General features: G+C 57.9%; 8 protein-coding genes across 8 annotated transcripts; 3 read left to right on the top strand and 5 right to left on the bottom strand.

The window, feature by feature from the left end:
- Positions 1-35: 35 nt before the first annotated feature.
- Positions 36-4,271, bottom strand: P884DRAFT_241124 (Mad3/BUB1 homology region 1-domain-containing protein). Its single transcript, XM_069440206.1, has 3 exons — positions 3,046-4,271; positions 2,560-2,953; positions 36-2,499 (listed from the first exon to the last, which is right to left on the bottom strand). The coding sequence occupies exons 1-3, from the start codon at positions 4,036-4,038 to the stop codon at positions 290-292; spliced, it is 3,597 nt and encodes a 1,198-aa protein (XP_069299047.1). The 5' UTR covers positions 4,039-4,271; the 3' UTR covers positions 36-289.
- Positions 4,272-4,764: 493 nt separating this feature from the next.
- P884DRAFT_298807 (Enolase, C-terminal TIM barrel domain-containing protein) lies at positions 4,765-6,216 on the bottom strand (the record flags this gene model as incomplete). Its single annotated transcript, XM_069444641.1, has 3 exons — positions 4,765-5,611; positions 5,676-6,021; positions 6,093-6,216. 3 exons carry the CDS (start codon positions 6,214-6,216, stop codon positions 4,765-4,767), a joined length of 1,317 nt encoding a protein of 438 aa, XP_069299046.1.
- Positions 6,217-8,535: 2,319 nt separating this feature from the next.
- On the top strand, positions 8,536-11,295 carry P884DRAFT_196705 (peptidase family M1-domain-containing protein; the record flags this gene model as incomplete). Its single annotated transcript, XM_069437997.1, has 3 exons — positions 8,536-8,756; positions 8,822-10,751; positions 10,822-11,295. The coding sequence occupies 3 exons, from the start codon at positions 8,536-8,538 to the stop codon at positions 11,293-11,295; spliced, it is 2,625 nt and encodes an 874-aa protein (XP_069299045.1).
- Positions 11,296-11,597: 302 nt separating this feature from the next.
- On the top strand, positions 11,598-16,782 carry P884DRAFT_284210 (WLM domain-containing protein; the record flags this gene model as incomplete). The annotated part of the gene is made up of 7 exons (XM_069443706.1): positions 11,598-11,675; positions 11,814-13,472; positions 13,568-13,825; positions 13,922-14,205; positions 15,069-15,205; positions 15,275-15,446; positions 15,513-16,782. The coding sequence occupies 7 exons, from the start codon at positions 11,598-11,600 to the stop codon at positions 16,567-16,569; spliced, it is 3,645 nt and encodes a 1,214-aa protein (XP_069299044.1). The 3' UTR covers positions 16,570-16,782.
- Positions 16,783-17,933: 1,151 nt separating this feature from the next.
- Positions 17,934-18,866, top strand: P884DRAFT_122924 (uncharacterized protein). The gene is made up of 2 exons (XM_069437164.1): positions 17,934-18,264; positions 18,370-18,866. The coding sequence occupies exons 1-2, from the start codon at positions 18,059-18,061 to the stop codon at positions 18,665-18,667; spliced, it is 504 nt and encodes a 167-aa protein (XP_069299043.1). The 5' UTR covers positions 17,934-18,058; the 3' UTR covers positions 18,668-18,866.
- A 30-nt stretch (positions 18,867-18,896) lies between these two features.
- Positions 18,897-20,419, bottom strand: P884DRAFT_291300 (uncharacterized protein). The gene is made up of 2 exons (XM_069444098.1): positions 20,128-20,419; positions 18,897-20,029 (listed from the first exon to the last, which is right to left on the bottom strand). The coding sequence occupies exons 1-2, from the start codon at positions 20,396-20,398 to the stop codon at positions 19,203-19,205; spliced, it is 1,098 nt and encodes a 365-aa protein (XP_069299042.1). The 5' UTR covers positions 20,399-20,419; the 3' UTR covers positions 18,897-19,202.
- Positions 20,420-20,882: 463 nt separating this feature from the next.
- On the bottom strand, positions 20,883-22,128 carry P884DRAFT_258185 (uncharacterized protein; the record flags this gene model as incomplete). Its single annotated transcript, XM_069441211.1, has 3 exons — positions 21,808-22,128; positions 21,475-21,580; positions 20,883-20,971 (listed from the first exon to the last, which is right to left on the bottom strand). The coding sequence occupies exons 1-3, from the start codon at positions 21,966-21,968 to the stop codon at positions 20,885-20,887; spliced, it is 354 nt and encodes a 117-aa protein (XP_069299041.1). The 5' UTR covers positions 21,969-22,128.
- A 507-nt stretch (positions 22,129-22,635) lies between these two features.
- Positions 22,636-24,308, bottom strand: P884DRAFT_276718 (protein disulfide isomerase; the record flags this gene model as incomplete). The annotated part of the gene is made up of 3 exons (XM_069442991.1): positions 22,636-23,806; positions 23,887-24,103; positions 24,176-24,308. 3 exons carry the CDS (start codon positions 24,306-24,308, stop codon positions 22,636-22,638), a joined length of 1,521 nt encoding a protein of 506 aa, XP_069299040.1.
- Positions 24,309-26,104: the final 1,796 nt, after the last annotated feature.

The following is a 26,104-nucleotide window of genomic DNA, read 5'->3' as shown; positions in this document are numbered from 1 at the left end:
GCGCATAGGGAAGAGGAGAAAAAAAAAAGCCGGGTACTTGCATAGCCGGTATGTACCAGTATTATTATCCCAAAGATACAAGGAAGAAAATCAATCCAACCGTTAATGATACCCCGAACTATATATCCCGCCTTAAACGCCTCATGTTCGTAACGTCCTTACAAAGGATATCATAAAAAGGAATAGCAAAAGTGGTAAAAGTGGAGTCGACAAGAGGAGACATGACAAACGAAACATAGAGAAAGAAAAAAAGGAAAGAGGAGAAAGAAAGAAAAAAAAGCCAGTATATCTACTTCCGCCCCTTAGCCCAAGCCTCCACCTTGCCCATCAGCCCCTTCAGCCCGATGCCCCTCTCGCAGTTGGCCTCCAACCAGGCCTCCATCTTCTCCCTCACGGCCCTCATCCCCCTCAGGACGGGCATCTTGCCCCCTTCCTCCCTCTCGGCGAAGGCGCCCGGGTTCAGCAGCAGGTCGAAGCACTCGGCCCAGATCTCGGTCTGCCAGTACCGCTTCAGGTTCTCGCGGATGCGGTACCGCCTGCCGCCGGCGCCCGAGGTCGCCAGCCCGCCGGCGTCGCACCGCACCGTCTCGATGTACTTGCCGAACAGCAGCACGTGCAGCGTCCCCGCGAGGCCGTGGTAGTCGATCTGCCACGTCCAGGTCCGGCCCTCGCGCATCTCGGCGCAGTCCTGTGCCGTCGTCTTCCAGTCCGCCACAAAGCGCACGTCGGGCGCGAACGCGCGCATGTCGATGCCCCGGCCAAAGTCGATGAGCGTGATGCCCCGCGACGCCCAGCCGCCGGCGCCCGAGCGGTGCCATTGCGAAGAGAGCTGCTGCTGCTGCGCTTGCTGATCGTGGGAGTGGCTGCCGCCACCGGTCAGGTGGTCGAGACGCAGCAGGCAGTTATCGGCCTTGATGTCGCCGTGCATGATCTGTTTCGAGTGCAGCGCCTCGACGGTGCGAAGGAGCTCGATCGAGAAGAACATGGCGAGCTGCTCGTCCATGACGCCCGACGCTTCGCCGCGGAAGAGGTTGACCACGTCGAGGAGGGTGCCGTGCGGGTAGTAGGGCAGGAAGAGGAATCCCTCGTCTTGATATAGGTGAATCTCGAGGGCCGGAGACAGAGAGGCAGTTGCGCGGTGTTGGGGCCCCAGGCGGGAGTGAGCGAGCCGCATCATGTAGAACTCCCACGGTGTCGGCGGGTCTTCCATCTTGAGTGCTTCCCGTTCGTGGCGGCGGTTGTGTGTGCTGGCAAAGGCGCCACGGCCCATCATCGCAACGGGCCGATTCTCGTCCCCATCGTCTGCACCGTCGAGGGAGCTGCTATCCGGGTAAGAGTTCTCGACGAGATACACGGGGGCGAACGCGCCCGCGCCGAGCTCCCTCCTGATTGTGTACTGGGACTTGACCTCGGGGAACTCGAGGACGACGGCAGTACCCAAGTTGCCCGTCTTGTCGGTGCTGTTCCTGTTCCCCTTGCCGGCGGCCTTGGCAAACTTGCGAATTTCAGCCCCTCGCTCACATCTCTCATCTCGGTGGTCGTAGAAGCCGCTGTAAGAGCTGAGGGGAGGGTGGATGTTTGCTAGAATCTCGGCCCGGATGCTCTCATCGACGGGGTTGCACTGAGTCTCCTTGATGATAGGACCCTTGGGAGCTAGCGCTTTGGGGGCAAATGATTTCCCCGCTGGTGCTGGCTTTGCTTTTGGGAGAAAGGGCTGGGGAACTTTATCCTTGGGGCTTTCGTTTTCCACAACCTCTCGCAGCGGGCTGCTGAGCGGCTCCAGATCGAAGTTCCCGTCCGCGTCTTCATCCTCAACCTCATTCTCTTCCTCGTCCTCGTCTATCATCTCTTCGCCTCGTCTCCTAGACGGCGTTTTGCCATATCTGCTATGATCGGATGTCATGTCCAGGGAGGTTTCGGTCCTCTCCGTAATCGGGGTCATGAACGGGAGGCGATTGTTAGCCACCTCGGCGGGATCCCTGTACGGCCGCCGTGTGGGCACATAGTCTTCAGGAGGTATCGGCACGAACATGGTTCTCGTTCTAGGAGGTTCTATGCCCTCGTTGTCGTTTCCTTCATCTTGCTGCCCGTGGGTCAGATCCGAGGTCAGGGTCTCATCTCGTTCCTCAGCATCTCCCTGGATGTCGGGGATGTGTTTGTGCATCGAGAAGTCAGACCAGTCGCTGGCGACGCTCTTTCCGTCCGAGTTCTCGTCATCAATACCATCCCCCGCCTCGTCTTCCACATCATCCGCTTCGCTCGTTGGGACATTGGTTGTGGTAACTGTGCTCTCGGCACCGCTGGTGTAATCATCGGACTCAAAGCCACGCTCTTCATCGCTGGGTCCCAGTCCTTGAACAGCCGGCTTGATTGGAGCGTTGAAGATATCATAGATGTCATCAGTTGCTGCCTTGGTATGCAGCGTCATTGTTGGTTCAGCCGTGGACCGTCTCTTCTTCCTGATCTTTGGCCCAGAAGGCGAATCCAGCTTCGCTTTGACTACAGCAAAAGGTTAGAGAAGTGGAACCGCTTGTAAGCTCCCACCAGGGTTCAACGTACTGATTTGCGTCTCGTTCACCTCGATCACCTTCTTCTTCCTCGGCTTCGACTCCTTTGGGTAGATAGGGGCGCCATTCTCATCGAGTCGGAGAACGTCATGATGCACTGCCAGTTTCTGTGAGACGCTGTCTGCTAAGGCACTCACGGCCGCTGCCGAGTTCTCGTCCGAAACGCGAGGGGGCTCCTCGTCTTCCCATTCGTGGCCGAGCCAACCACGATTCGCAGCCCACACCTCCTCAAAACTAAGTTCAGTACCCGGCTCGTCGGGAGTTGGATACACGGCTCGCAAATCAACAAACACACGTTCTCGCTTGCCGGTTGTGGGATTCACTGTAACTTGAACCTCGTGATAATGGATTGGGATATGTGATTGCGCAAGCTGCTTGGAGAGCGACTGAGTACATGACAGGCCAGAGCACCCATACATTAGTCCTATATTGATCAACATCTTGTTGTGACCGGGAAAACGACAGGAATGTGGCTTACCGGATCCCTGAAAACAGCCATCTTTGTGCTGCTCTTCTTGCCACCCGCCTTCAGTGTCTCACCGGCCCAAGGCCTGGGCTCCATCGTGTTCTCCTTCTTGCGGTCAGCAAGAGATCCAATACTATCCCACCCCTTGGATCCGGCGCCGCGTGACGACAGCGCTGAGGCTTTCGGCTCGGCATCGGCATCGGAAAAGATGGTCATCTTCGACCGCGCCGGTTTAGACGACGGGCCGCCGAGCCCCGCCGGTTGCCTGGGGGCCTGGGGGTCACGGGGTGCGGCGGTGGCGGCAGAAAAGGGGTCGACCTTGGCCGCAAGTGCCGGTCGAGCTACCGGCAGGGCTGGGGAGGACGGGCCGTCGTTGGCCTCTGCCCGTTGCGCCCTCCGCTTCTCGAACTCGCCAAACTTGCGCAACAGCCGTGCTGCAGGCCGAGCCTCGCGCTCTATGCCCAGCTTGTAGACCTCCTCTGCCTGTGCCCATCTGCCGGCGCCCTCGAGCCAGGCAGCGTATTCTTCGTAGAAAAGGGCAAGTCCTTCGCCGATCGAGTGTCTCGAGAGGAAGACGAAAACCTCGCGCGGCGCGTCGGAGAAGAGATTGATGTAGTGTAGCCACAACTTGAGATATCGCGGGTCGTTCTTGTATTGAGCCGAGCCCACAAACGCCTTGGTTGCGCGCTCGAGAAGAGTGTGCAGCTGGGACTGCGGGGTGGCCTGGGCTGAGGGGTACGCGTCGAAGGTCCAACGGACGTAGCGGTCGTAGATATCGAGAGGATCGTCCGACTCGGAGATGGCGGCAAGCTCCTCCTCAAACTCGGCACGGATGCGGTCATTAACATCCTTGGTATCTAACGGCGACGGCGTCGACTGGGGTTGAAGCGGCGACCGGGAAAACAGCTCAGCAAGCTTCTTGGCTGACCGGCCGCTCGGGAGCGCCTGGATGTTTTCTTTGTGCTCTTCAATTATGTCAAAGTTGACGGGGTCGTTGGGCGCCATCTTGGAGGTAGCGGCCGTCCTGCGACGGCAGAGACAACGCGGGGTCCCGGTCGCTTTTTTGAAAACTTGGTTTTGGACTTGGACAAGGAGTCGAAATGCGCAAGGCAGCAAGGTAAACAGGTCCAAAAGAGGGGCGAAGAGAAATGAGTGTCGTTCTTGGATCGTTGAACCTACCTGACTCGGGAAAACGGGGATGTCTCAGAGAAAAGTGGACGCGCTGCGGGTTGGGTAATTTTGAGGGGTCGCGGGTCGCGACGAATCAGACACCCACTTTCCTGTTTCTGTTGGCTGGCTGAACCAAATATTTATCTCGTCGCCGTAGCAACCATCTACAGCTGCCCGCCATCTGGCAAAAAGACGATAAGTTAACCCTCTCAAAGCTTACTCAAGTAAGTGTCCTGCGTACAAGTGAGCGCCATGAGAGCCTCAATTTCCATTGAAGAGACTCGTGCGTTGCGCGAGTTGAGTCACTTGTAGTTCGGTTCGAACCTTCGGTTCTCCCCACCCACCATCCTCTGCCGGACCTCCGGCCCTGCATAAATTCACCCGAGGTATCCTTGATACGGACATGACGACTGGCACGTAGACAAGATTGGCTTGGTATTTTCTTCATTCTTTCTACATCATCATAGCCTCCATTTTCATGAATCGTACGTGAAGGTCAGTTTCATCAGTGGTAACGCTTTTGCCAGCCAACCGCCAAATCTGCCATTTGGCTTTCCCACTTTAGAGCTGAACCGCCTTGCGGAAGTTCTCGCCGGCGTAAATGGCGTTGTCGCCGAGCTCCTCCTCAATGCGGAGGATCTGGTTGAGCTTGGCAAGACGCTCGGACCGGCACGGGGCACCGGTCTTGATCTCACCAGCGCGGAGACCGACGACAATATCCGCGATGGTGACGTCCTCGGTCTCACCGGAGCGGTGGGACACCATGACGCCCCAGCCGTCAGCATACGAATCCTTGGCAGCCTGGATCGACTCGGTGAGGGTGCCGATCTGGTTGACCTTGAGCAGCAGGGCGTTGGCCGCCTTGAGCTCGATGGCCTGCTTGATGCGCTTAGGGTTGGTGACAGTCAGGTCATCACCGACAATTTGGATGTCCTGGGACTTGTAGAAGTAGCTCCAGGCCTCCCAGTCGTCCTCGGCGAAGGGATCCTCGATGCTGACGATCGGGTAGGTCTTGCAGAGCTCGCTGTACAGGTTGGCGAGCTCCTCGTACGTGAGCCACTTGCTCGGGTCGCTGTCGGGGTTCTTGAAGTCCAGGTCGTACTTCTTGACGTCCGGCTTGTAGAACTCGCTCGAGGCAACGTCCATGGCGATCTTCACCTGGCCTTCGTAGCCAGCCTCCTTAATGGCCTCCGAGATCAGGTCAAGAGCCTCCTTGGGGGTCTGAATATCGGGGGCGACACCACCCTCATCACCGACGTTGCCGGCCGACTGGCCATACTTCTTCTTGGCCAGGCTCTTGAGCTTCTGGTAGACCTCAGCACCCTGGCGCATGGCCTCGGAGAACGAGGGCGCCGACGAGGGAACGATCATGAACTCCTGGAAAGCCAGGCGACCGCCGGCGTGGGAGCTGTCCAAACTGATCAGCAGGCGCGTCGCGGCACGAGTCTGCCAAGTGGTTGCTCAAAACTCACCCTCCGTTCAGGACGTTCATGAAAGGAACAGGAAGGACATAGGGCTTCTTGGTGCCGGCAAGGTCCGAGATGTGAGCATAAAGAGGCACGCCCTTCTCGGCAGCGCCGGCCTTTGCAATGGCCAAGCTCACACCGAGGATGGCGTTGGCACCGAGCTTGGTCTTGTTGGGGGTGCCGTCGAGGTCAATGAGGAACTTATCGACCTTGGACTGGTCCTTAACGTCGATGTTCTCCTTGATGATGGCGGGGCCAATGACCTCGTTGACATTCTTGACGGCCTGGAGGACGCCCTTGCCACCCCACTTGGACTTGTCGCCATCGCGGAGCTCGCAAGCCTCGTGCTGGCCTGTGTCACACGGGGAACCGTCAGCCAGACCCTTTGTCATGAAAATGAGCGAAGGGACGTGTGTAACGCACCGGTAGAAGCACCCGAGGGGACAATGGCGCGGTGGAGACCGAGCTCCGTCACGACATCGACCTCGACGGTGGGGTTACCGCGAGAGTCGTAGACATAGCGGGCGTGGATCTTAGAGATGGGCATCTTGACTGGTATTGGAAAGCGTGTCAGCTGAGGCAGTCCGGAAGTGGTGTGTTATGTATGTGGGCTGATCGACTGGCAAAAGGTGGAAGAATCGAGGGTGAGTCGAAGGTGGGGGGAAGGATGACAGCGTCGGCCGGCGAAAGCCAAGTGCTGACGGCAGACCAAGGTTTGCCCGTTTTCGCGGGCAATTTTGCTCAATTGCCATGTTGACGGGAATTCCCGCAAGCCTCGTCAACGCCCGAAAACGTCAGGCCGGGGCCGCGCGATCTCGCGAAGAAAAGGATTCGTATCCAAGAGGAGGAGAGGGGAAGAGGAGATGGGAAGGGACGAGCAACGAAATCCAAACATTGTATGCATACCTTAGGTTGAGCTTGGTTGGCAGTTCTCTCGGTGTGGTGGGATGATGAGTTGCTGAGAGAAAAAAAGGAGAGGTTAGGTAGGAAGTCGATCGGTGCTCGGAGAAGCTTGATGAGCGTAGGTTGACCTCAGGCCCGGGGAGGGGCAGGATTTGTGTTGGTGGGGTGATAAGGCGCTACAAGGGGGCGACAAGATTGTTAAGTGGTTGTTAGGACGCGCAGGCTTTCTACTATAATTTCCTTAACAGCTTGGTGATGAGAACCGATTAAATGCTCCTGTCTCCATCCCTGCCCTAACTTCCCGTCCCGATACGATTGGCATGCAGCCCGAAACGACGGCCTCTTCTGTTGGGGACCTGCAAGACATTGAAACCTGGAACTCAGTCTTGCCCAGCCAATTCTGGTGAGTGCGGGGGTCAGTGGCCGCTTGTAAATCCGTTGTCGGAGCTCTCCCTACCTAACCTGGAAGCAAAGGCGGGCCAGCTACAGGTAAGAAAGTCGGACCGACCTTCTCGCGAAAGCTCCCCTCTCCTGGCGACGACTGTCTTAACACTCCGTACACAGGTATACCATGATACCTTTAGATGGTAACTCCTTTGATCCAGAATTGCGAGCTTGCAATGCGTGAAAGCCGGCGTACACTTGGCTACCTTCCATGTTACCTACCTTCGGTTGTCAACCCAACCTGCCCCTCCTCAACAAACCCCTCCATGTCTGGTCTGCCTTACTACCTCATTACACAACACTACCCCGCTGCGGGTTCCAAAAGTGGGTCTCAAGCTTGGATCTGTCCCCACAGAGAGCACCAGATGGTTCTGCGACCAACTTGGTTGACACTTAGTTGCGTTGAAAGCGTCTTCTCTTCGGGTGTTTTTGACGACCAGGTCGAGTTTCAACAAAATACAGGCTCCCGTCCCTCGTCCGTGGAGCTTTATTTTAAGCTTTAGTTCCTAATTGTCCTTCTGCAGCCCGAGCTTGTCCAGGCCAGCGACGAAGAATGGTGCTCCCTTCCCAGTTCACGGGCAGTATGCCGTTTCAATTGTCTCGACTATGGCCTTTCTTGGACGACTAGCTACCCAGCTAAGGCAAATAAATACAGTATGTACAACACCAATGTCAGCGTTTCGTGCAATGTTGGGAACCGTTGGCTACCGGTCGCCAAGGTGTGAGAACGTAATGAATGTGCGTAATGATACATGGGTGGTTCTGCCGCGGTAACACAATGTCCACAGGACTCAAACCAGCTTCCGGAAGCGATCTGGTTCCTGGCCCAAACACACGAGGCCCAGGGGGTACAAACATACAACTTGGTCATCGATACTTCTCATTCTCCATACTATGTAGTTCCTTATTTGGTTTTCGTTAAGTGGTTCTCCATCGTCCTGACCGCCTGCCAAAAGCAGTAAGCCCGAGCCGGCCACCCGAAGCAAAGACAGGGGCCTGTGCGGCATTCGTCGGCGCAGGGTCTCAAGGCAAGCCATTCGAGTTTCCAATTCGCATGCTAAAAAATGCTTCAGTCTGACGAGAGCTGTACGTAGTGTACGATAGGGTCCACTGTACATCTGAGTTACCGTCGCTCCTTTATAAGTCCATCACTCCTTCATCCATAATGTTTCGCTCATCCCTTCCTTCGCGTCCTTTATGTCGTGGAGTGCAGCAGAGACCAGTTGCGCGAGCAGGAGCATTACTGCAGTTCCGCGCCCGTCAGGCGTCAAGAAGTTCTACATCACGGTACGTCCTCGCATACGCAAGGACCCGCACCTACGAGGGGCGGGGAGCTAATCGATCGTCACCCCGCAGTTACTCCGTCTTGAGTCGCCTACCCTCATCCTCAGCAACAGCCAGTCCCTTAAACCGTCATCGACCGCTCTCTCAACCCCAAACGCTCCGTCTCCGTAGCCTGCCTGTCCGTTACTGCTCTTACCGCCGCCACAACATGTGCCGAACACACGCTGCGGCCGAAATGGCAGGTGGGGTGAACGTGCAGGCCAGGGAACTGCTCCCCGCCAACGTCATCCCCCGGCACTACAATATCACGTTGGAGCCCGATTTCAAGAAGCTGACCTTTGACGGCACCGTCGTCATCGACCTCGACGTCGTCGAGGACTCCAAGTCCATCTCGCTGCACACACTCGAGCTCGACATCCACGACGCAAAGATCACCTCGGGCGGGCAGACAGTCAGGTCGGTCGCGTCCTCCCGCCGTCCCGTCCTCCTTCCTCCTCCACGCCTGCTTACTCGGTGCACAGCTCGTCCCCTACCGTGTCGTACAATGAAGACACCCAGGTCAGCACCTTTGAGTTCGGCAATGCCGTCACCAAGGGAAGCAAGGCGCAGCTCGAGATCAAGTTCACCGGCCAGCTCAACGACAAGATGGCCGGTTTCTACCGCTCGACCTACAAGAACCCCGACGGCAGCGAGGGCATCATGGCCGTCACTCAGATGGAGCCTACCGACGCCCGCCGATCGTTCCCCTGCTTCGACGAGCCCTCTCTGAAGGCCGAGTTCACCGTCACTCTCGTTGCCGACAAGAAGTTGACTTGCCTGAGCAACATGGACGTCGCGTATGAGAGGGAGGTCAAGTCGGAGCAGACGGGTGGCATCAAGAAGGCGGTCACCTTCAACAAGTCTCCACTCATGTCCACATATCTGGTGGCTTTCGTCGTCGGCGAGCTGAACTACATCGAGACCAACGAGTTCCGGGTACCGGTCCGCGTTTACGCCCCGCCCGGCCAAGACATTGAGCACGGCCGGTTCTCGCTGAACCTGGCCGCAAAGACGCTCGCGTTCTATGAGAAGGTCTTCGGTATCGAGTTCCCGCTTCCCAAGATGGACCAGATTGCCATACCCGATTTCGCCCAGGGCGCGATGGAGAACTGGGGCCTCGTCACCTACCGTGTGGTAGACTTGCTGCTGGATGAGAAGGCCAGCGGTGCGGCGACGAAGGAGCGGGTAGCCGAAGTGGTGCAGCACGAGCTGGCGCACCAGTGGTTCGGCAACCTGGTCACGATGGACTGGTGGGACGGCCTGTGGCTTAACGAAGGGTTCGCCACCTGGGCCTCGTGGTACTCGTGCAACATCTTCTACCCGGAGTGGAAGGTTTGGGAGTCGTACGTGGTCGACAACCTCCAGCGTGCCCTCTCCCTGGATTCGCTCCGGAGCAGCCACCCGATCGAGGTTCCTGTCAAGAGGGCCGACGAGATCAACCAGATCTTCGATGCCATCTCGTACTCCAAGGGTTCCTGCGTCCTGCGCATGATCTCCACCTACCTCGGCGAGGACACGTTTCTGGAGGGCGTCAGGCGGTACCTCAAGAAGCACGCGTACGGCAACACCCAGACCGGGGATCTGTGGGCGTCTCTTGCCGAAGCCAGCGGCAAGAAGGTGGAGGAGGTGATGCAGGTCTGGACCAAGAACATCGGTTTCCCCGTGGTGACGGTGACGGAGAAGGACGACAAGACCATTCACCTGAAGCAGAACCGGTTCCTCCGCACCGGCGACACCAAGCCTGAGGAGGACCAGGTCATCTACCCTGTCTTCCTTGGGTTGCGCACCAAGGATGGCGTCGACGAGTCGCAAACTCTGACCAAACGGGAGGATACCTTCACGGTGCCGAGCACCGACTTCTTCAAGCTCAACGCGAACCACACCGGTCTGTACCGCACTGCCTACTCGCCGGAACGGCTCAAGAAGCTGGGCGATGCCGCGAAGCAGGGACTGCTCAGTGTTGAGGATAGAGCTGGCATGATCGCTGATGCTGGCGCACTCGCCACCTCTGGCTACCAGCGCACCTCGGGCGTCCTGAGCCTTCTCAAGGGCTTCAACTCGGAGCCCGAGTTCGTCGTCTGGAACGAGATCATCGCCCGCGTCTCCTCGGTTCAGAGTGCCTGGATCTTTGAGGACCAGGCGGACCGCGATGCCCTGGACGCGTTCCTGCGGGACCTCGCGAGCCCCAAGGCGCACGAGCTGGGCTGGCAATTCTCCGAGAGAGACGGCCATATCCTGCAGCAGTTCAAGGGTATGATGTTTGGCACAGCCGGCCTCAGCGGAGACGAGACTATCATCAAGGCCGCCAAGGACATGTTCAAGAAGTTCATGGCTGGCGACCGGACAGCGATCCACCCCAACATCAGGGGCAGCGTCTTCAGCATGGCTCTGAAGTACGGAGGCACGGAGGAGGTATGTTCCGGGGCTGTGCTGACATTGTGCCGGTGACGTAACGCTCTTGACATGCTAACTTTTGGACCAGTACGATGCGGTCATCAACTTCTACCGCACCTCGACCAACAGCGACGAGCGCAACACTGCGCTGCGCTGCCTCGGCCGGGCCAAGAGCCCCGAGCTGATCAAGCGCACCCTCGACCTCCTGTTCAGCGGCGAGGTCAAGGACCAGGACATCTATATGCCGGCTAGCGGTCTCCGCAGCCATCCGGAGGGAATCGAGGCGCTGTTCACCTGGATGACGGAGAACTGGAACGAGCTCATCAAGAAACTGCCGCCAGCATTGTCGATGCTGGGCACCATGGTCACCATCTTCACGTCGAGCTTCACCAAGAAGGAGCAGCTCGAGCGGGTGGAGAAGTTCTTTGAGGGCAAGAACACCAACGGCTTCGATCAGTCTCTGGCCCAGAGTCTGGATGCCATCCGGTCCAAGATCTCGTGGATCGAGCGTGACCGGGCGGATGTGACCGCTTGGCTGAAGGAGAACGGATACCGGTCGTAAAATGATATTCGTCGTAGCTAGAATTGTTGGGGGTGGGGGGTTCTAACTAAAAAAAAGGCGGCCAGCCTCGCCAGCCATCCTACAAATCTGAGTTGCTATAGCACATACCAACGTCTATTAAGGGGCCACTAACGGTAGGCCTTGTGAGACGGCCTTGATCGGGCTGCTTACTCGATTGTAACATCGGTGGAGGGTTCAAGAGCCCGACGATGGGGTGTGTATAAAAATACGTAGTCTTTAGAGATGCAAGTGGCCTGAGCAGCCTCGAGTTATGGATATAGGGCGAGGGCTGCAGTTTGAGAATGCGAGAGTTGAAGTGCGGTGGATCCAAGCATTTTCCACTCGCAGCACAGCACACCGAGGGTACTGTAATCCGTACAGTTAGTTGGTACATTCTCCGCACTCAAGTTTTCTGCAACCTTCAGGAAGTGGCCGAACCGCAGCCCGGTATCTTGACTCCCAAGGGGCAAAAAGCCAACACACACAACATGGCAAAGGATAAAAAAGGGAAAAGCGAGTCGAAAAAGGCCAAGCTGGCCGAGAAGAAGCTGAAGGCGGAGAAGAAGGCGGAGAAGAAGGCCAAGATGAAGGCGTCCAAGATGGAGGGCAGCGACGGCGAGGACGTCGACCTGGATGCGGTGCTGGAGGAGTACAAGAAGGAGCAGGAGAAGTTTCTCAAGGTGACGGAGACGGTGGCGGACGGGCCGCCGCGCGCCCGGTCGGCGGCGACGTTGCTGGCGAACCCGTCCAACAGCAACCAGCTGCTGCTCTTTGGCGGCGAGTACTTCAACGGCTCGCTCGCCACCTTCTTCAACGACCTGATGATCTACTACATCGACCGCGACGAGTGGCGCTGCGTCACCTCGCCCAACGCGCCGCTTCCCCGGAGCGGCCACGCGTGGACCCGCGGGGGCAACCAGAGCAATGCCGTGTACCTGTTCGGCGGCGAGTTCAGCTCGCCCAAGCAGGGCACCTTCTACCACTACAACGACTTCTGGAAGCTGGACCCGACCACGCGCGAGTGGACGCGGCTGGAGCCCAAGGGCAAGACGCCGCCGGCCCGGTCGGGCCACCGCATGACCTACTTCAAGAACTACATCATCCTCTTCGGCGGCTTCCAGGACACGGCCAACCAGACCAAGTACCTGGCCGACCTCTGGCTCTACGACACGACCACCTTTGTCTGGCACAGCCCGGCCCTGCCGCCGGCCCAGCTCAAGCCCGAGGCCCGCTCGTCCTTCACGCTGCTGCCGCACGAGCAGGGGGCGGTCCTGTACGGCGGCTACTCGCGCGTCAAGGGCACCGCCGCGGCGGGCGGCGGCCACGGCGGCAACAAGCAGCAGCAGCAGCAGCAGCAGCAGCAGCAGCAGCAGAAGCAGAAGCAGAAGCAGGGGGCCCAGCGCAACGTGCTCAAGCCGCTCGTGCACACCGACTGCTTCTTCCTGCGCATCACGCCGCCGCCGCCGGACGCGGCGCCGGGGACGCCGCCGACGGTGCGGTGGGAACGGCGCAAGAAGCCGGCCAACGCGCCCAACCCGCCCCGCGCGGGCGCCACCATGGCCTACCACCGCGGGCGCGGCATCCTGTTTGGCGGCGTGCACGACGTGCAGGAGAGCGAGGAGGCCATCGAGAGCGAGTTCTTCAACGGCCTGTTCGCCTGGAACGTGGAGCGCAACCGCTTCTTCCCGCTCACCCTGCGCAAGAGGGCCGGGCCCGGCGGCGGCGGCGGCGGCGGCGGCGGTGGGAGAAAGGGGGGCGAGCAGAAGGGGGCCGTCGGAGGCCGGAAGGGCCGCGCCAAGGAGAACGAGGAGGAGCTGCTCCGGCAGCTGGCCGCGTTGCGGGCGGGGGCCGGGCTGGAGGATGATGATGAGGAGGAGGAGGATGGGGAAAAGGGGGCGGTAGGGGGAGAGGGGGGCAAGTCGAAGGAACAGGAGAGGGAGGAGGAGGAGAAGAAGAATAGGGTGGTGAGGAGGGAGATGCCGGTGAGGATGGAGCTGCCGCATCCCAGGTTCAACGCGCTGCTCGCCGTGCAGGAGGACGTGCTGTACATCTACGGCGGCACGTTCGAGAAGGGCGATCGCGAGTACACGTTCGACGACATGTACGCCATCGACCTGGGCAAGTTGGACGGGTGCAAGGAGATCTTCAACCGGCCGGTGGAGGACTGGGTGGTGAGTGTTGACCCCCCCCAAGATACTACTACTCTCTTTTTCTCTTTCTCTCTATCTTTGTGTGTGGGAAGAGAAATCGTGCTGATAACGTGGGACATCAGGAATCCGAAGACGAGGACGGAGATGAAGACGATGACGACGACGAGGACGACGAGGACGAGGACGAGGAAGAAGAAGGCGAGGCCGAGGTCGCAAACGAGGAGCCCAAGCCGAAGTTGTTCACGGAGAGCAAGCGGAAGAAGAAGCAGGCATCGGAGGAGGCTTCCAACGCGGACTCGGCCGTTTCGGCGCCGGCTGAGGAGGAAGAGGAAACCGAGTCCGGGGCTGCTCCGGAGGACGATGGGCTCCCGCATCCCAGGGTACATCCCGACCCCCTTCCCCACAAATCTCTCTGCTTACCCGTTGATGCTAACTTGGGTGACTTTTTTTTTTCCCTTCCCTTTCCCTTTCTCCAGCCCTTCGAGTCCCGGCGCGACTTCTTCCAGCGCACGTCCAAGGAGTGGCAGGAGATCCTCATGACGAAGCTGCGCTGGAAGGGCATCCAGCCCGAGACGCTGACCATCAAGGAGATCAAGGCCAAGGCGTTCGAGCTGAGCGAGGAGAAATGGTGGGACTGCCGCGAGGAGATCACGAAGCTCGAGGAGGAACAGGAGGAGGCGGGCATCGGCGAGGTCGTGTCGCTCGCCGACAGGGGCGATTCGGGGCCTGGGGCTGGTGGCGGTGGTGCCGCGCGGAGGAGGTGAGAAGCGGGAACGGAACCCGGGCAGGTTTTTTTTATTTTTATTTTTATTTTTTTCATTTTCTTCACGGTTGGTTCATGGCGACAGACCTTGGTATAGTCTCAGCGTAGATTGGTTGGCCGCCCGCAGGCTTGGAGTGATTTCCTGGAGGAGTTGGGCCCAGATCGGATGAAAAACATAACAAACCCAGGGCGGGCGTCCCCGTGCTCAGGTTTCCCGTAGCTACCTATCTACCACCTAGGTCGCTACCTCAGCGGTATATGTAGAAGGTCTGCTTCTCCAGTTCTCAACGAGGACCACCGCCCAGCGGCAGTGGCTCAACAGTCACTGGCGGTGGTCCTCTGCCCCCGGGCTGCGCTCGCTCCCAACCTCACCCTCCCCTTGGGAGGCTGAGGGTTCGAGCCGCGCAACGCAAAAAGCCCGGGGGCTTTTCAAGAAGGGTGCACCGGCCAACACCGGCACCCTCAGAGTCTGCGCCAACCCCGACGACAATTCGATCGGAGTAAACCCTCGCGAGGGTTTCGTAGCCGGCTACCTCTCTTCAACCGGTGAAGAGGGCTAGTCGGTGAGCTTTTTGTGTATTTCCAAGGGCTTTTAATTTTTTTTTTCCCCTTTGACTTTTTTTTCTTTTCTGTTTTGATTCCCACAATGCACAAGAAAGTCGCCCAACTCCCCTCGCTTCCTTCTCTTTTGTTGGCTCTAAAGGGTATCACGTGACTAGGCGTCACCTCTTTACGCGACTTCCCCTTGAGCCTGCCTTCTCTGTCGCTTCATCGTGTATCTCTATCCCGCGCGCCTACTATATATGAATGACCTGGGAAACTCGCTTTTTTTCCGCGTCGCCATCGCCGTGCCAACGAAGGACGATGCCCCTGGGAATACAACGGCTGAATGCGAAGCGGTCGCACCCCAACGACCGCATCGTCTTCATCAAGCCGCTCAAGGGACCGGACGAGAAGATCGCACAGGACTTTCTAGAGAGGGTTGCCGCGCAATGCGGTACGTGCAGCCCCTATCTCGTTCCTAGGTCCCGGTCCTGTTGTGCTTCGATCGCTGACCCGGCTGCAGTGCCCATCATGCGAGAGCACCATCTCTCGGTCATGTCGCTGGAGGAGTACGAGCCGAACCCCGAGTTCGTCGGCCGCAATTTCAACGCCGGCGAGGTCATCCAGCTGGTTCTCAAGGCCCGCTCGGGCCATTGGCTGCCGTTCAACTATGTGCAGATGGTCATGATGCATGAGTCTGTCACTTGCCAAAGTCTGGACGGAATGGCTTTGTGGATGATGCTAACAATCTTGCGTACCAGGCTAGCACATTGCAAACAAATGAACCACTCGCGAGCCTTTTGGGCCGTGAGAAACCAGTATGCAGAGCAGATGAGGGGCCTGTGGTCCCGTGGCTTTACCGGCGAGGGCCTCTGGGGAAGGGGGGCGCTTCTGTCTACCGGAGAGTTTGAGAAGAACGTGGTCGAGCCCGGCGAGCCGCTCCCGGAGCATCTATGCGGCGGGACGTACCGGTCACGGGGCAGGAAACGCAAGGCCAAAAAGTCGCTCACATACAAGGAGCAGAAGGAACGCCGGATCCTCAACAAGTTTGGGGCACATGGCGTCACGCTGGGCGAGGACCCCCAGATGAAGCAAAGGCTGGAAGGCAAGAAGGTAGCGGCCAAACCACGAGTGGCAGGAAGCGCCAGGGGGAGGGAGCTCAGGGCTGCGGCCGCGCTGGCTCGTTTTGAGCAACAGAAAAGGGAGGAGTCGAAGGCAAAGGAGGAGGAGAAGGAGGAGAAAGAGGAGGTTGAGACAGGGTCCGAGACCGAGAGCGGCGACGATTACGAAGACGAGGATATCTCCGGGCCCGACGCTGTCGATATCGACGGAAAGAAGCTCCTCGACGCAAAGGGCCGTGGGATGGTCAGGGTTTGCGAGGACGAGAACCCTGATGACCGGGATGCTCAGGATGAGCTGCGGGAGCTGCAGAGCTATGGGATGAGGAAACAAACATCTAAACCGGCATCAAAACCACCAAACCCGCCATCCGCGCGTCAAAAGAATCCCTCGACGACGAGGGCATCAAACAACAAGATAGAAGCACCTGCCGAGACCGATTCTTCGAAGCCACAGCCGGAACCACGCAATGGAGCCGAGCCCGCCCAGGCTTCGATCGCCTGCTCGGTGTGTACGTTTATCAACGAGCCGGGCTCGACCATCTGCGCCATGTGCGCCAACACACTGAGACCGGAGGGCACGTTGGACTCCTGGGCATGTCAGAGCAAAACGTGCAAAGGGTCGAAGTACCGGAACGCCGGGGACTGCGGCGTCTGCGGCGTCTGTGGGGAGCGGAGGCAACCGTCCGGGCTGCCGTGAGCTATCAAATGCCACTCACTCATCATCAATCCGAGGCTGGCCCCATTTTCTTTTTCTTTTTCGGGCTTGGTGAAGGTTTGTCTCAGCAGTCCCTGATGTAGCATACCTACCTGATGTTGATTACGAGTCGGAGCAAGCATCTGGATCTATGATTAACGCCTAAGCTGCCGGCCAGCTTTACCTGCAGTAAGTTTCGAGCAGCGTTCGACACGGGCGGCTCTTGTCGAGCCGCAGGGGTTTACACACAGTAGTGTGACTACGAAGTATGGGACCGAAGGAGCCTATAATTTTTGCTTTTGTTTCGCGACGAGGACTGTCTGTGAGAAACAAGTGGCCCTCAGGCGTCCTCAGCCAAGGTTCGCCGGAACCTCCTGCGCAGTACGGAGTACGGAGTACGGAATGGTGGGTGTATGGAAGGAATAATTAATGTCTGAAATATATTGATTGAATACCGCAACTACCAAAACTTGTCGTGGCGGGCCACCGGCCCGCGTGCGTAAACAGTCACTTAAGTTCCTTCCTTCCTGGTTCAACATGGCCGATGACCAACGACAAACCCACCTTCCGTACCCAATCATCAACAGCATGCAACTGATAATCCACGGACTGATGTGGATTTCCCCACCCTGTTCGACCAGGATCTTTGCGATCTTGGCTGTCCTCCTCCACCTTGTCTTTTTGGGGATGCGGTAGTCGGTCGTCGGTTATCGAATCACACACCACTTCTGAAACAGCCAATCAGCATCGCTAAGTTTAGCCATCGCTTGTGTTTCAGCCCCCGGACAGCCCTGATGAGGAGGACCCAGCGAATGATCGCATCTCTTTTTTCCAGACTGTCGGCGCATCTCATCCAGTCGAGAGGGGCGTCGTGAGATCTCCTAAAGAGATTCCGTCCCCAGCTTCCCGACCGGGTTTCGGTATCCGCCTGTGACACGCTTCTGCTGACACGCTACTACATGGCATAGCAACCGGTTCTCGCCCATTGCGCTCTGCTCGTCGTCCGACACACAGTCCAATGTTGGGCGAGAGCTGCACGCGGTTGATCCGCCACCGGCTTGGCAGGGGCTGATGACAGAAACCAAACGGGAACCTCCCTGCAGGAGCGTGCTCCGAGGTTGAGATGGTGCTGATAACAAGGGGTGCCCGCCGTCGTCGGTGCTAGCTCGACAACCTCTACGGTTCGCGACAAGAGAGCCCACCATCTCTCCCCTCTCCTTGAGCGTTTGCTCGCTGTTCATCAGGTGCTGGCATCACCACCATTTTTCCTTCGTAGTCCGGTCTGTGATCGATTCTCTTGACGTGTACATACATTTCAATTCTCTTCACATCCTTTTTTTTTCTTTTCCTTTTTCTTTGAAGCAGACGGGGGACACAAGGTTGAAAACCGCCTTAAGTCCGTTTCTCGTCGTTCGCACATAAAACTGTGATTCGAAAGAGCCCAAGGCGAGCCAAGGAACCAAAAGGCCTCTCTGACGAAGCCACGCCCGACATGTCCCGCCTCGTCCTCCTCCTCGCCTTCACCCTCGCTCTCTTGGCCCATCTCACGCTCGCGGCACCGCCGCAGCCCTGGTACGAGAAGTACAACCAGCGCCGCGTGATCGTGCCCCAGTCCTACTACGAGGCCCTCTCCCTTCGCCGGCAGGCCCCAGTCAACCAGAATGCGGTACGAGACATGGTCTGTCTCGACACATCGACGTACGTTAGCCCCTCTTTTCTTCTTCTTCTTCTTCTTCCTCTTCCTCTTCCTCTTCCTCTTTCTCCTGTTCTTTGCTAACATTCATCTCTTATCCTCGTTTCCAGCCGCTTCCTTCTCTACGACGAGTACGCCGCCTCCCTGGCCATCTGCGGCTCCATCGCGGGCCCCGGCGCGACGCGGTGCGAGGGCAACCCGGCCGAGACGGTCGGCACCTCGGGCCGCGCCGCCTTCGCCCTCCAGGCCACCGAGCGTGACCGCGGCGCCACCATCAACGTTTCCAAGGAGGCCTGGGCTCGCTGCGTCGCCGCCGCACGCGAGGCCTGCCCCCAAGGCCGGTACCGCGGGGTCTGCGTCGGCGGGGCGACCAAGGGTGATGTCAGCTTCGAATTGATGAGCGTCTGATTTTTTTTTTTTTTTTTTGATTTTTTCACTTTTTTCTCGGAGGGGAGCGGTTGGCTAGTCTATGGAGTTGGGACTTGCTCGATTTCGTGCCATGGGCTGTCGTCGGAAACCGTTCGGTGCCAATGACCCCTTCGGCCTGCTGAAGGGTTAGATTCCCCGATCATAGGGGAAAACAAAAATGGAAAGACAAAAGTCTCAAAGAAGGAAAGAAAGGCTCGTCTAACAAACTGATGCGTTTGCGTGGTTATGGGTGTGAGCCTGAACCGTTGCTTTCGAACCTAACGTTAGAAGAACACTATGGGTATCAAGCCGTACGCCTTGCAGTAAAAACGCCAGTCCCCCAACCAATCTACCCGCTGCTAACTAAAGCTTACAAACCGGAGGCGCTGGACGATAGATGCCTCTCCTCCTGACCCCAATCGATCATTCCCCATTCCGTAGCTCTACCACCCTCGTTTTTATCCTTTGTTTTTTTTTAAAACAGTCATCATTCTCTTCCCCTCACTCCCCCAGGGCTCCCTTACTCTCAACTTTGCTACAACCCGTACCTCGTCACGCACTCCTCGCGGTGCGCCTCGAGGCAGTCGAGAGCACAGACGCGCGTGCCGCACTTCATGCACTTGACGCGGCCCCAGTACCCGCACACGGCGCAGAAGACGCGCACGGGGTACCGCCCGGGCCCGTCCTCGTCCCAGGCGGCGCGCGCCTCGAGGTAGCTGAGCGGCGGCGCCGTCATGAGCGCCCGCAGCTCGTCGTCCGAGGGGAACGGCGGGACGCGCGACGCCACCAGCGGGTCCGCGTCGCCCGGGTGCGGCGGCGGCGGCGGCCGGGCGTACGGCGGCAGGATGGCGCTCTCGCGCGGGTACGTGGACGGCCGCGCCGCTGCCGCCTCCGCCGCCGGTCCTCCTCCCCCTCCTCCTCCTCCGGCCGTGTCTGTCGCGGCGGGTTCCCTCCCGGGAGGAGCCTGCGTCGTGGGCGGCGGCGGCGCGTCGGGCATCTCGACGTCGGGTGATCGGTCCGCTGCCGGCTGGGGCTCGGGCTTGGCCGTCTGGCGGGCCTTTTTCTTTTCCTGTTCTTGTTTCTCCTTGGCCGCGGCCCGCTTCGCCGCCGCGGCGCTCGACCGTTTGCTTGCTCCGCCGCCCGAGGAGGCTGCTGCTGCTGCTGCTGTGGGTGCCGGCGAGGCGCTCTTCGAGGCGCCTGCTGACGGCGTCGAGGGCTTCGCCTGCGCTGGGTTTAGGGCCGCCGCCGCAGCGGGGTTGCTCTCGGCCAGTGCGAGCATCGCATGGTAGTCGTCCAGGTGGTTGGCGAACGTCTTTTGCGACTGGAGAATCTTGCGCACGTTCGGGGTGTGCTTGCTCTGGGCTAAAAAAAAAAAAAATAGTCAAACAACGGTCAGAACCCTCGGAAGAATTCTACTTGACAGTTCGGAACTGTGCTGTGCGCGCGCGCATCATCATCACCTTTGCTGCTGGCCCCCGGCCGGGGCGGAATCGGAATGTTCACATCACGGTTACTGTCGCGGTCGAGGGCCTCGAGATCCTTTCGTAACCTCGTCTCCTCGCGTGCCGAGAGATCGGAAAGGCTCAGGGCGGGCTGATTGCGCGCTGCGCGCTTGCGGTTCGTCGGCTGCAGCGCCGCCGGAGGCGTAGGCCCGGTGTCTGGTACATAGGCCCATCCCGGCGTGGTTTTTGTCGTGGTGCTGGCGATCTCGATGACTCCGAAGTTGTTCATTGTGGTTTGGTCTTGGTTTGGTGCGGGGTGACAAGTGGATGCGGGATGCGGGATGCGGCAGGGAAACGTTCGGGAGATTTTGAGCGAGGACCGAGCCGGGATCCACTACGAGGACGGACCGGGAAGGGAACTGACTAACTAACTAGGTACCCTAGACAAAACCGGCAAAACCGGCCTGGATTTGAGCCATGACGTCCGAAGTCGAATCTCGAGAGCTTCGCCGCGGACCCTGCCACGAAGACATTGTGATGCTGCTCAGGACAGCTATTGGATAGTTAATGTATGTACAAGGTCAAGGGATACACGGGTCCCTCGTGACGCAGTGCCGCGCTGACATGCCATGGCGCTCTTGTCGCGACTTAACAATCAACAACCTGAACGGAAAATGAAAAGCATTGTTACGGCTCCAATACACCCTTCATATCGCGGTACCCATTACAAGACTCCCGGAGCCTTATCGGACCATCCCGGCACGCAAGCCGAAGCTCAGTTCTTCCTCCTCTCCAGCGCTTCCATCTTCTCCTCCAGCGTCGTCAGGTACTTGCTCAATCGCTCAACCGCGTTTTGCAGGGCCTGTCCGTCACACCCAGTCAGCTTTTCCATGTCCCACAGCGTCCGGCTGTCGAAACTAATGGGCAGAGAGGCAGTAGTTTTCCCCTGTCTGTTCAGCACAGCGAAGCCTGCATCAGGGTGTTGAACCCGGGCGACAGCTAGCCAAACAACGGAGCACTTCTTCCTCGACCTTGAGAACTGAATTGGAACCACGCCTCCACCCGCTCTCGCCCCCCATCCCCCTCTACTCTTGTCTAGCGTCCATTCCCTCTTTTTTCCTATTCTTATTCCTTCTCTTTCTCCCTCCCTCTTTTCTTCCACTTTCCCTACCCTCTCACCCGAGTGTATGTATTTCTATAAAGGCGTAGCGCAAGTCGGACGAATGGTCCAGGCAGGCAGGCAGGCTGGCTGGCTGGCATGCAGGCAGGGTAAAGAGCAAGATGAGAAGAAGAAAAAAAATTGTGGGGAGAAAAAAAAAGGGGGGGGAAGTGCAGCGCATCATGGTGTCAAATGCAAACACGCACGTAAATGTCCTCGGTCAGCAGTTCGTTCGAGACTTTGTACTCCTGGATGGCGTAGTAGTAGATGCCGGCGGCGGCGAGGGAGCTGCCGAGGAAGAAGCCGAAGAGCCTGCAGAGAAGGACGAAGCCAAGTCAGCCCACCATCACGCTCGACGCAAGTTTCCCCCGCACCACCACCACCACCAACACCACCAACACCACCAACACCACCCAACCCTTCTCTTCTCTCTTTTTTTCTTCTTTGTTCCAACACATTTCACAGGCCCAAGTGGCAAGTTGAGAGAAGAAGAAAAAAAAAAGGGACAAAAATCAACGACACAGAATGGGCAAACGTACCCTCCCCTCAGCGCGCCAACGGGTTTCCGAGCAGGAAGCGGCGATGCAGCACCGCCGGCAGCAACGGCATCCAGCCTCGCGGCGGACGTGCTGAACGTGCGAGCCGGGCCAGCAATTCGGGTCAGCGCACGGGCGCCGTGGGAGAGAACTCTCGAGGCCATCGATCCGTTGGGGGCGGGTGGTAGGTAGGTAGGTCGGTTGGTATGGGGAACGATCTTCTTCTTTGGTCTTTGAGATGGCACTGCGCTGCACTGCTCTGGAATATCTTGGAGGACTGCTTCACGGGGAAAAAGAAAAAGAAACAAAGAAACAAAAAAAAAATCAGCGTCAAAGAAAATTGAAGAGCAAATGGTGCCAATATATTAATTTACGCAGGTTCCAGACGCTCGGCTTGCAGCGACGGCGGCGGCGGTAGTGGTGGGTGGCATGCAAGCTCGGGACATGGAGAGTTCCTGTCCGGCTGCGACGCAGGGGTGGCGGCATGCGACAAGCTGGCCTGGTTCGCACCTGTGGAACCAACGGGGGTCCCACATTTGGAAACATTGGGCGGGGAGGCATGGCAGAATCTGCACCCCTCGCACGATGCCATGCATTGAAGCCACGAGCGCGACGCGACTACGGCAAAAACAGCTTGTACGGCAATGCACGCGAGTACGAACAGGACCGGTGTGTACAGGGCAGGGGGCGTTCGTAAGAGACTTCATTAGACAAATACGCGTCAGGCAAACCCAATTCCAGATTTCCCGGGCTTCATTCCATGTGCCCACGAGACCTAATGAAAAAAAACCCAAAAATCATTTGTAGAAATACACACTTAGACATGACCCTTTAGAGCTCGTCGTGGTCCGTCTCCTTAGCCTCCTCCGACTTGGTCTCGCTGGCGCTGGCAGACTCGCTGGCGGCCGACGACGAAGAAGTCTTCTCCTCAGGCTCCTCGGAGATGCTGGCCTTGTACTTGCCGTTCTCGGCAACGAACTTGATGAGGTCCTCGACAGTGCGAGAGCCAGAGTAGGTGACGGGGTTGGCCTTGTCACCAGCGGGGTAGAGCTTGATGGTAGGGAAGCCCTGGATCTCATCGGGGACGTCGTTGGCAGTGGCATCAACCTTGGCGATGACGACCTTGTCCTTGAACTCGCTGGCGGCATACAGAGAGCCGAGCTTCTCGTACTTGGGAGCCAGAGCCTTGCAGTGACCGCACCACGGGGCGTAGAACTCAATCAGGACATCCTTGGTGTCGTCAAGGACAATGTCGTTGTAGCTCTTGGCGACGACGACGGTGACGGGGCCCTCCTGCTTCTCCGGAATGGGCTCCGACTTGATGCTGGGCTCGATCTTGCCGGCAACAAAGTCGTCAACGAAAGCCTTGATGGAGTCGAAGGTGATCTCCTTGTCCTGGTCAAAGGGGAACTTCTGGTTCTTGGTGGTCTCCTGAATGGCGAAAGCGGGGAACTTGTCCGTCTTCAGGTTCAGGTTGCCGGCGTGGGCACCGAACGCCCTGGCGTCAATGGTACCGAAGTTGATGACACCACGCTGGGCCTCAGCGATGGGCTTGAGCTTCTCACTGATCTCCTTGCGCTCCTCGGCCGTCTCGGCGAAGATGTAGGCAAGGGGGATGCCGGCCGACATGTAGTCCGAGTAGGTCTCGGGGCCAATCTCGCCAATGAGCGGGGTGGCCGCAGTCTTGGCAAACTTCTCAATCTCCTCAAGGTCGAACTTCTCGGTGAAGACGGCCTTGCCCTCATCAAAGTCCTTGTAGAGGACGATGGCGGGAGCCTTGACGCCCTCGGCCTCGGCCAGGGCAGCGTCGGTGCTGAGACCGAATGGGTAGTTGTCACGGAGCTTCTCCGCGGTCTTGGTGAAGACCTCGCTGGACGCCTTATCATCGGCATCAACGTAGGCCACAATAACGACCTTGTCGGCCTTCTTGAACTCCTCGAGGGTGTCCTTGGTAACCTCAGAGACGGCGGGCAGCGACTGCTTGACCATGTAGGAGGTGATGCTGTTGACAAGTGTTAGTTAAGATTGGGTGGTCTTGCTTCGCATAAAAGGGGGGGGGGGGGGGGGGTCTAGGCAACGTACGCAGCAGCCTTGCGCTGGCCCTTGTAGGGGGCGACGTTGTCGAGACCGCGGAAGACCTTCAGGGTCGGGTAGCCCTCAACGCCATGCTGTTGGCAGAGCTCGGTCTCTTCTGTGCAGTCGACCTTGGCGAGCTTGATGTTCTTCTCCTTGAGCGAGGTCGCAGCTTCTTCGTACTCGGGAGCGAGCGCCTTGCAGTGACCACACCACGGGGCAAAGACTGTTGGGGACGATCTGTCAGTATGCGGCCGGCTTCTAAGGGCGTCATCAAGAAATGCGACAGAGGGCTTACACTCAGCGAGGACAAGGTCGTTGGACTTGATGAAGTCGTCGAAGGTGTCCTTCTTCAGCTGGACAACATCCGAAGCCGTGGCAACTGCCGCCGCGGCGAGCAGGCCGAGAGCGAACTTCTGGGCCTTGTACATTCTGTATTTCCTGTTCTGTCGAATGCGCGTGAGTTAGATGCCAGTTCGGCGAGGCAATTGACCTCGGGGTGCACAGAAAACAAGACGTTGGAGGGGAGACGGGTAGCGGTGACCGGGCAAGTGGCACCACGGCACCAGCGACGGAGGTAAACGTACTCTGGGCTACTTAAAGGCAGAAAAGGACTGGTAGGGTGGAGGGGAATTGAGGAGGCCGACGGATTGAGTTCCAGGCGATACCGGGCAGGTATGCAGATAGGCCTCGTTTGGGAAATGAATTGAAGTGTAAGGTGTAACGGGATATCCCAAGAAAGCCAAGGGCAAGGAAGTGGATGAGGCTTCTTGTATCTTGAGCTGTCCCCGGCGAAGCTGCAATCAGGGTCGAGTGAACAGGTGTCTTTTCCACAGCTCAGCCTCTAGGCTGGCTTGGCGGCCAACCACACTTGCTGAAACGGGCGGGGGGTGGGGTTGAGGCCGGGTTAAGTTGGCTGGCCCGAGTCTCGGATTCGACCCTGTGGATTACACAGTGCGGGGCGTCTAGGTAACTCCTCCGTAGTGTATGGCGGTATGGGTCGAGAGGCTAAACCGGCCACCTACGCAGTAGCACATGAAAACATTCCAGATCGGCAACGGGCCCTGTTGGAGACGAAGGCAGCCAAGCTCCGCAACCATTTTGAGATTGACGACTTCTTTGTCTCTTGTGATGCCGCTTAATTACGGTACGCTCAGCTGCGATCGAGATATGCTACATCCAGCACTTCCAACGTCGGGAATATTCCAGGTGATAGCAGTGATCGGATTCAAACACCAACCACGGGGCAGGTATTAGTGTAGGAATGGATGCATGTATATATAGGTACCTTACCTAGGTAGGTATGCAGGTATATAATCCGTACTTGATCTACCAACCTGACTTGCGCAGAAGGGCTACGGGGGCAGCCATGCTTCATAGGGCGCCTTTGCACAGTGTGCCGACATGCTCCAAGCTTCAGCCTTCCAGCACCACACAGTAGATTCTCGGTACCCAGTAAGTCCGGCTCTAAGCTTGCTGCTGAGGAGAGTTGGAGTGACTAAAAGCGAACAAGTAAATGATCAATACGGAGTAAGACAGGCACCACGAGTTCTTGCTGTATGACAAATCAAAACCAGCTAAGGCATGCCCCATCGAGCCCGTGGACCTCCTGTTCAGAACGGAGGAGAAACGGATCTACAAAATCCACGCTCCATGGTAGTACATGCATTCACGCACTATCACAGCACTGCGTACCTAAGGTATAGTAGTCTTGCGGGCCAATGCTACATTCGCAGGCACGGGGCCGAAGATCCGTCTCTACTTGCCCCGTGTACGGAACTAGCCCAAGGGGCATGACGGTCCGCATTACCTTAAACTCGCAGCAAGTTATCCGGGACCCACCCGACACTTACAAGTACACAGCAATCCGGACACGACACGAAATTCCCCCAGGGAAGTCTGGCCGCCCACCAGACGGGAATTACGGCGATGGCTTGTTCAGCCTGATCTAAATGCGCCGGTTGTGGCTACGTCTCATCAAACCAGCACTGCCAAGCTTGATCGCAGGAGCACGTCCTGCCACCGAGCAGTCACTTGGGGATAACTAACCAGGAGCAAGCAAGATCCGTAGCTTCGTTCTTTATAATGTGTCTAGAGATTGCTGCTAACCACCTCGATGCCTCGTTCTGATCTCTCTCACTGCTTTACAGGGAGCTGAAATCGACGGAGGTTTGGGCGACAGGTGTACTTCGTTAGTACCTAGAGACTGAAATAGATAGCATAGAGA

The sequence above is a fragment of the Thermothelomyces heterothallicus genome (genome assembly GCF_042370625.1).
Source record: "Thermothelomyces heterothallicus CBS 202.75 unplaced genomic scaffold P884_scaffold_7, whole genome shotgun sequence".
Classification (NCBI taxonomy): domain Eukaryota; kingdom Fungi; phylum Ascomycota; class Sordariomycetes; order Sordariales; family Chaetomiaceae; genus Thermothelomyces; species Thermothelomyces heterothallicus.
Note: the sequence above shows the minus strand (reverse complement) of the source record. Positions and strands in the feature narration are given on the sequence as shown.

Excerpts from the sequence above, each read along its gene's own strand:
- P884DRAFT_291300 (XM_069444098.1), bottom strand. The coding sequence starts at position 20,398 with ATGAACAACTTCGGAGTCATCGAGATCGCCAGCACCACGACAAAAACC. Across the intron at positions 20,030-20,127 it reads GCCGGGGGCCAGCAGCAAAG|CCCAGAGCAAGCACACCCCG; the intron begins GTGATGATGATG and ends TTTTTTTTTTAG.
- P884DRAFT_241124 (XM_069440206.1), bottom strand. The coding sequence starts at position 4,038 with ATGGCGCCCAACGACCCCGTCAACTTTGACATAATTGAAGAGCACAAA. Across the intron at positions 2,954-3,045 it reads TGGCTGTTTTCAGGGATCCG|TCGCTCTCCAAGCAGCTTGC; the intron begins GTAAGCCACATT and ends TCATGTACTCAG. Across the intron at positions 2,500-2,559 it reads GGTGAACGAGACGCAAATCA|TCAAAGCGAAGCTGGATTCG; the intron begins GTACGTTGAACC and ends CTTTTGCTGTAG.
- P884DRAFT_122924 (XM_069437164.1), top strand. The coding sequence starts at position 18,059 with ATGTCCCGCCTCGTCCTCCTCCTCGCCTTCACCCTCGCTCTCTTGGCC. Across the intron at positions 18,265-18,369 it reads GTCTGTCTCGACACATCGAC|CCGCTTCCTTCTCTACGACG; the intron begins GTACGTTAGCCC and ends CCTCGTTTCCAG.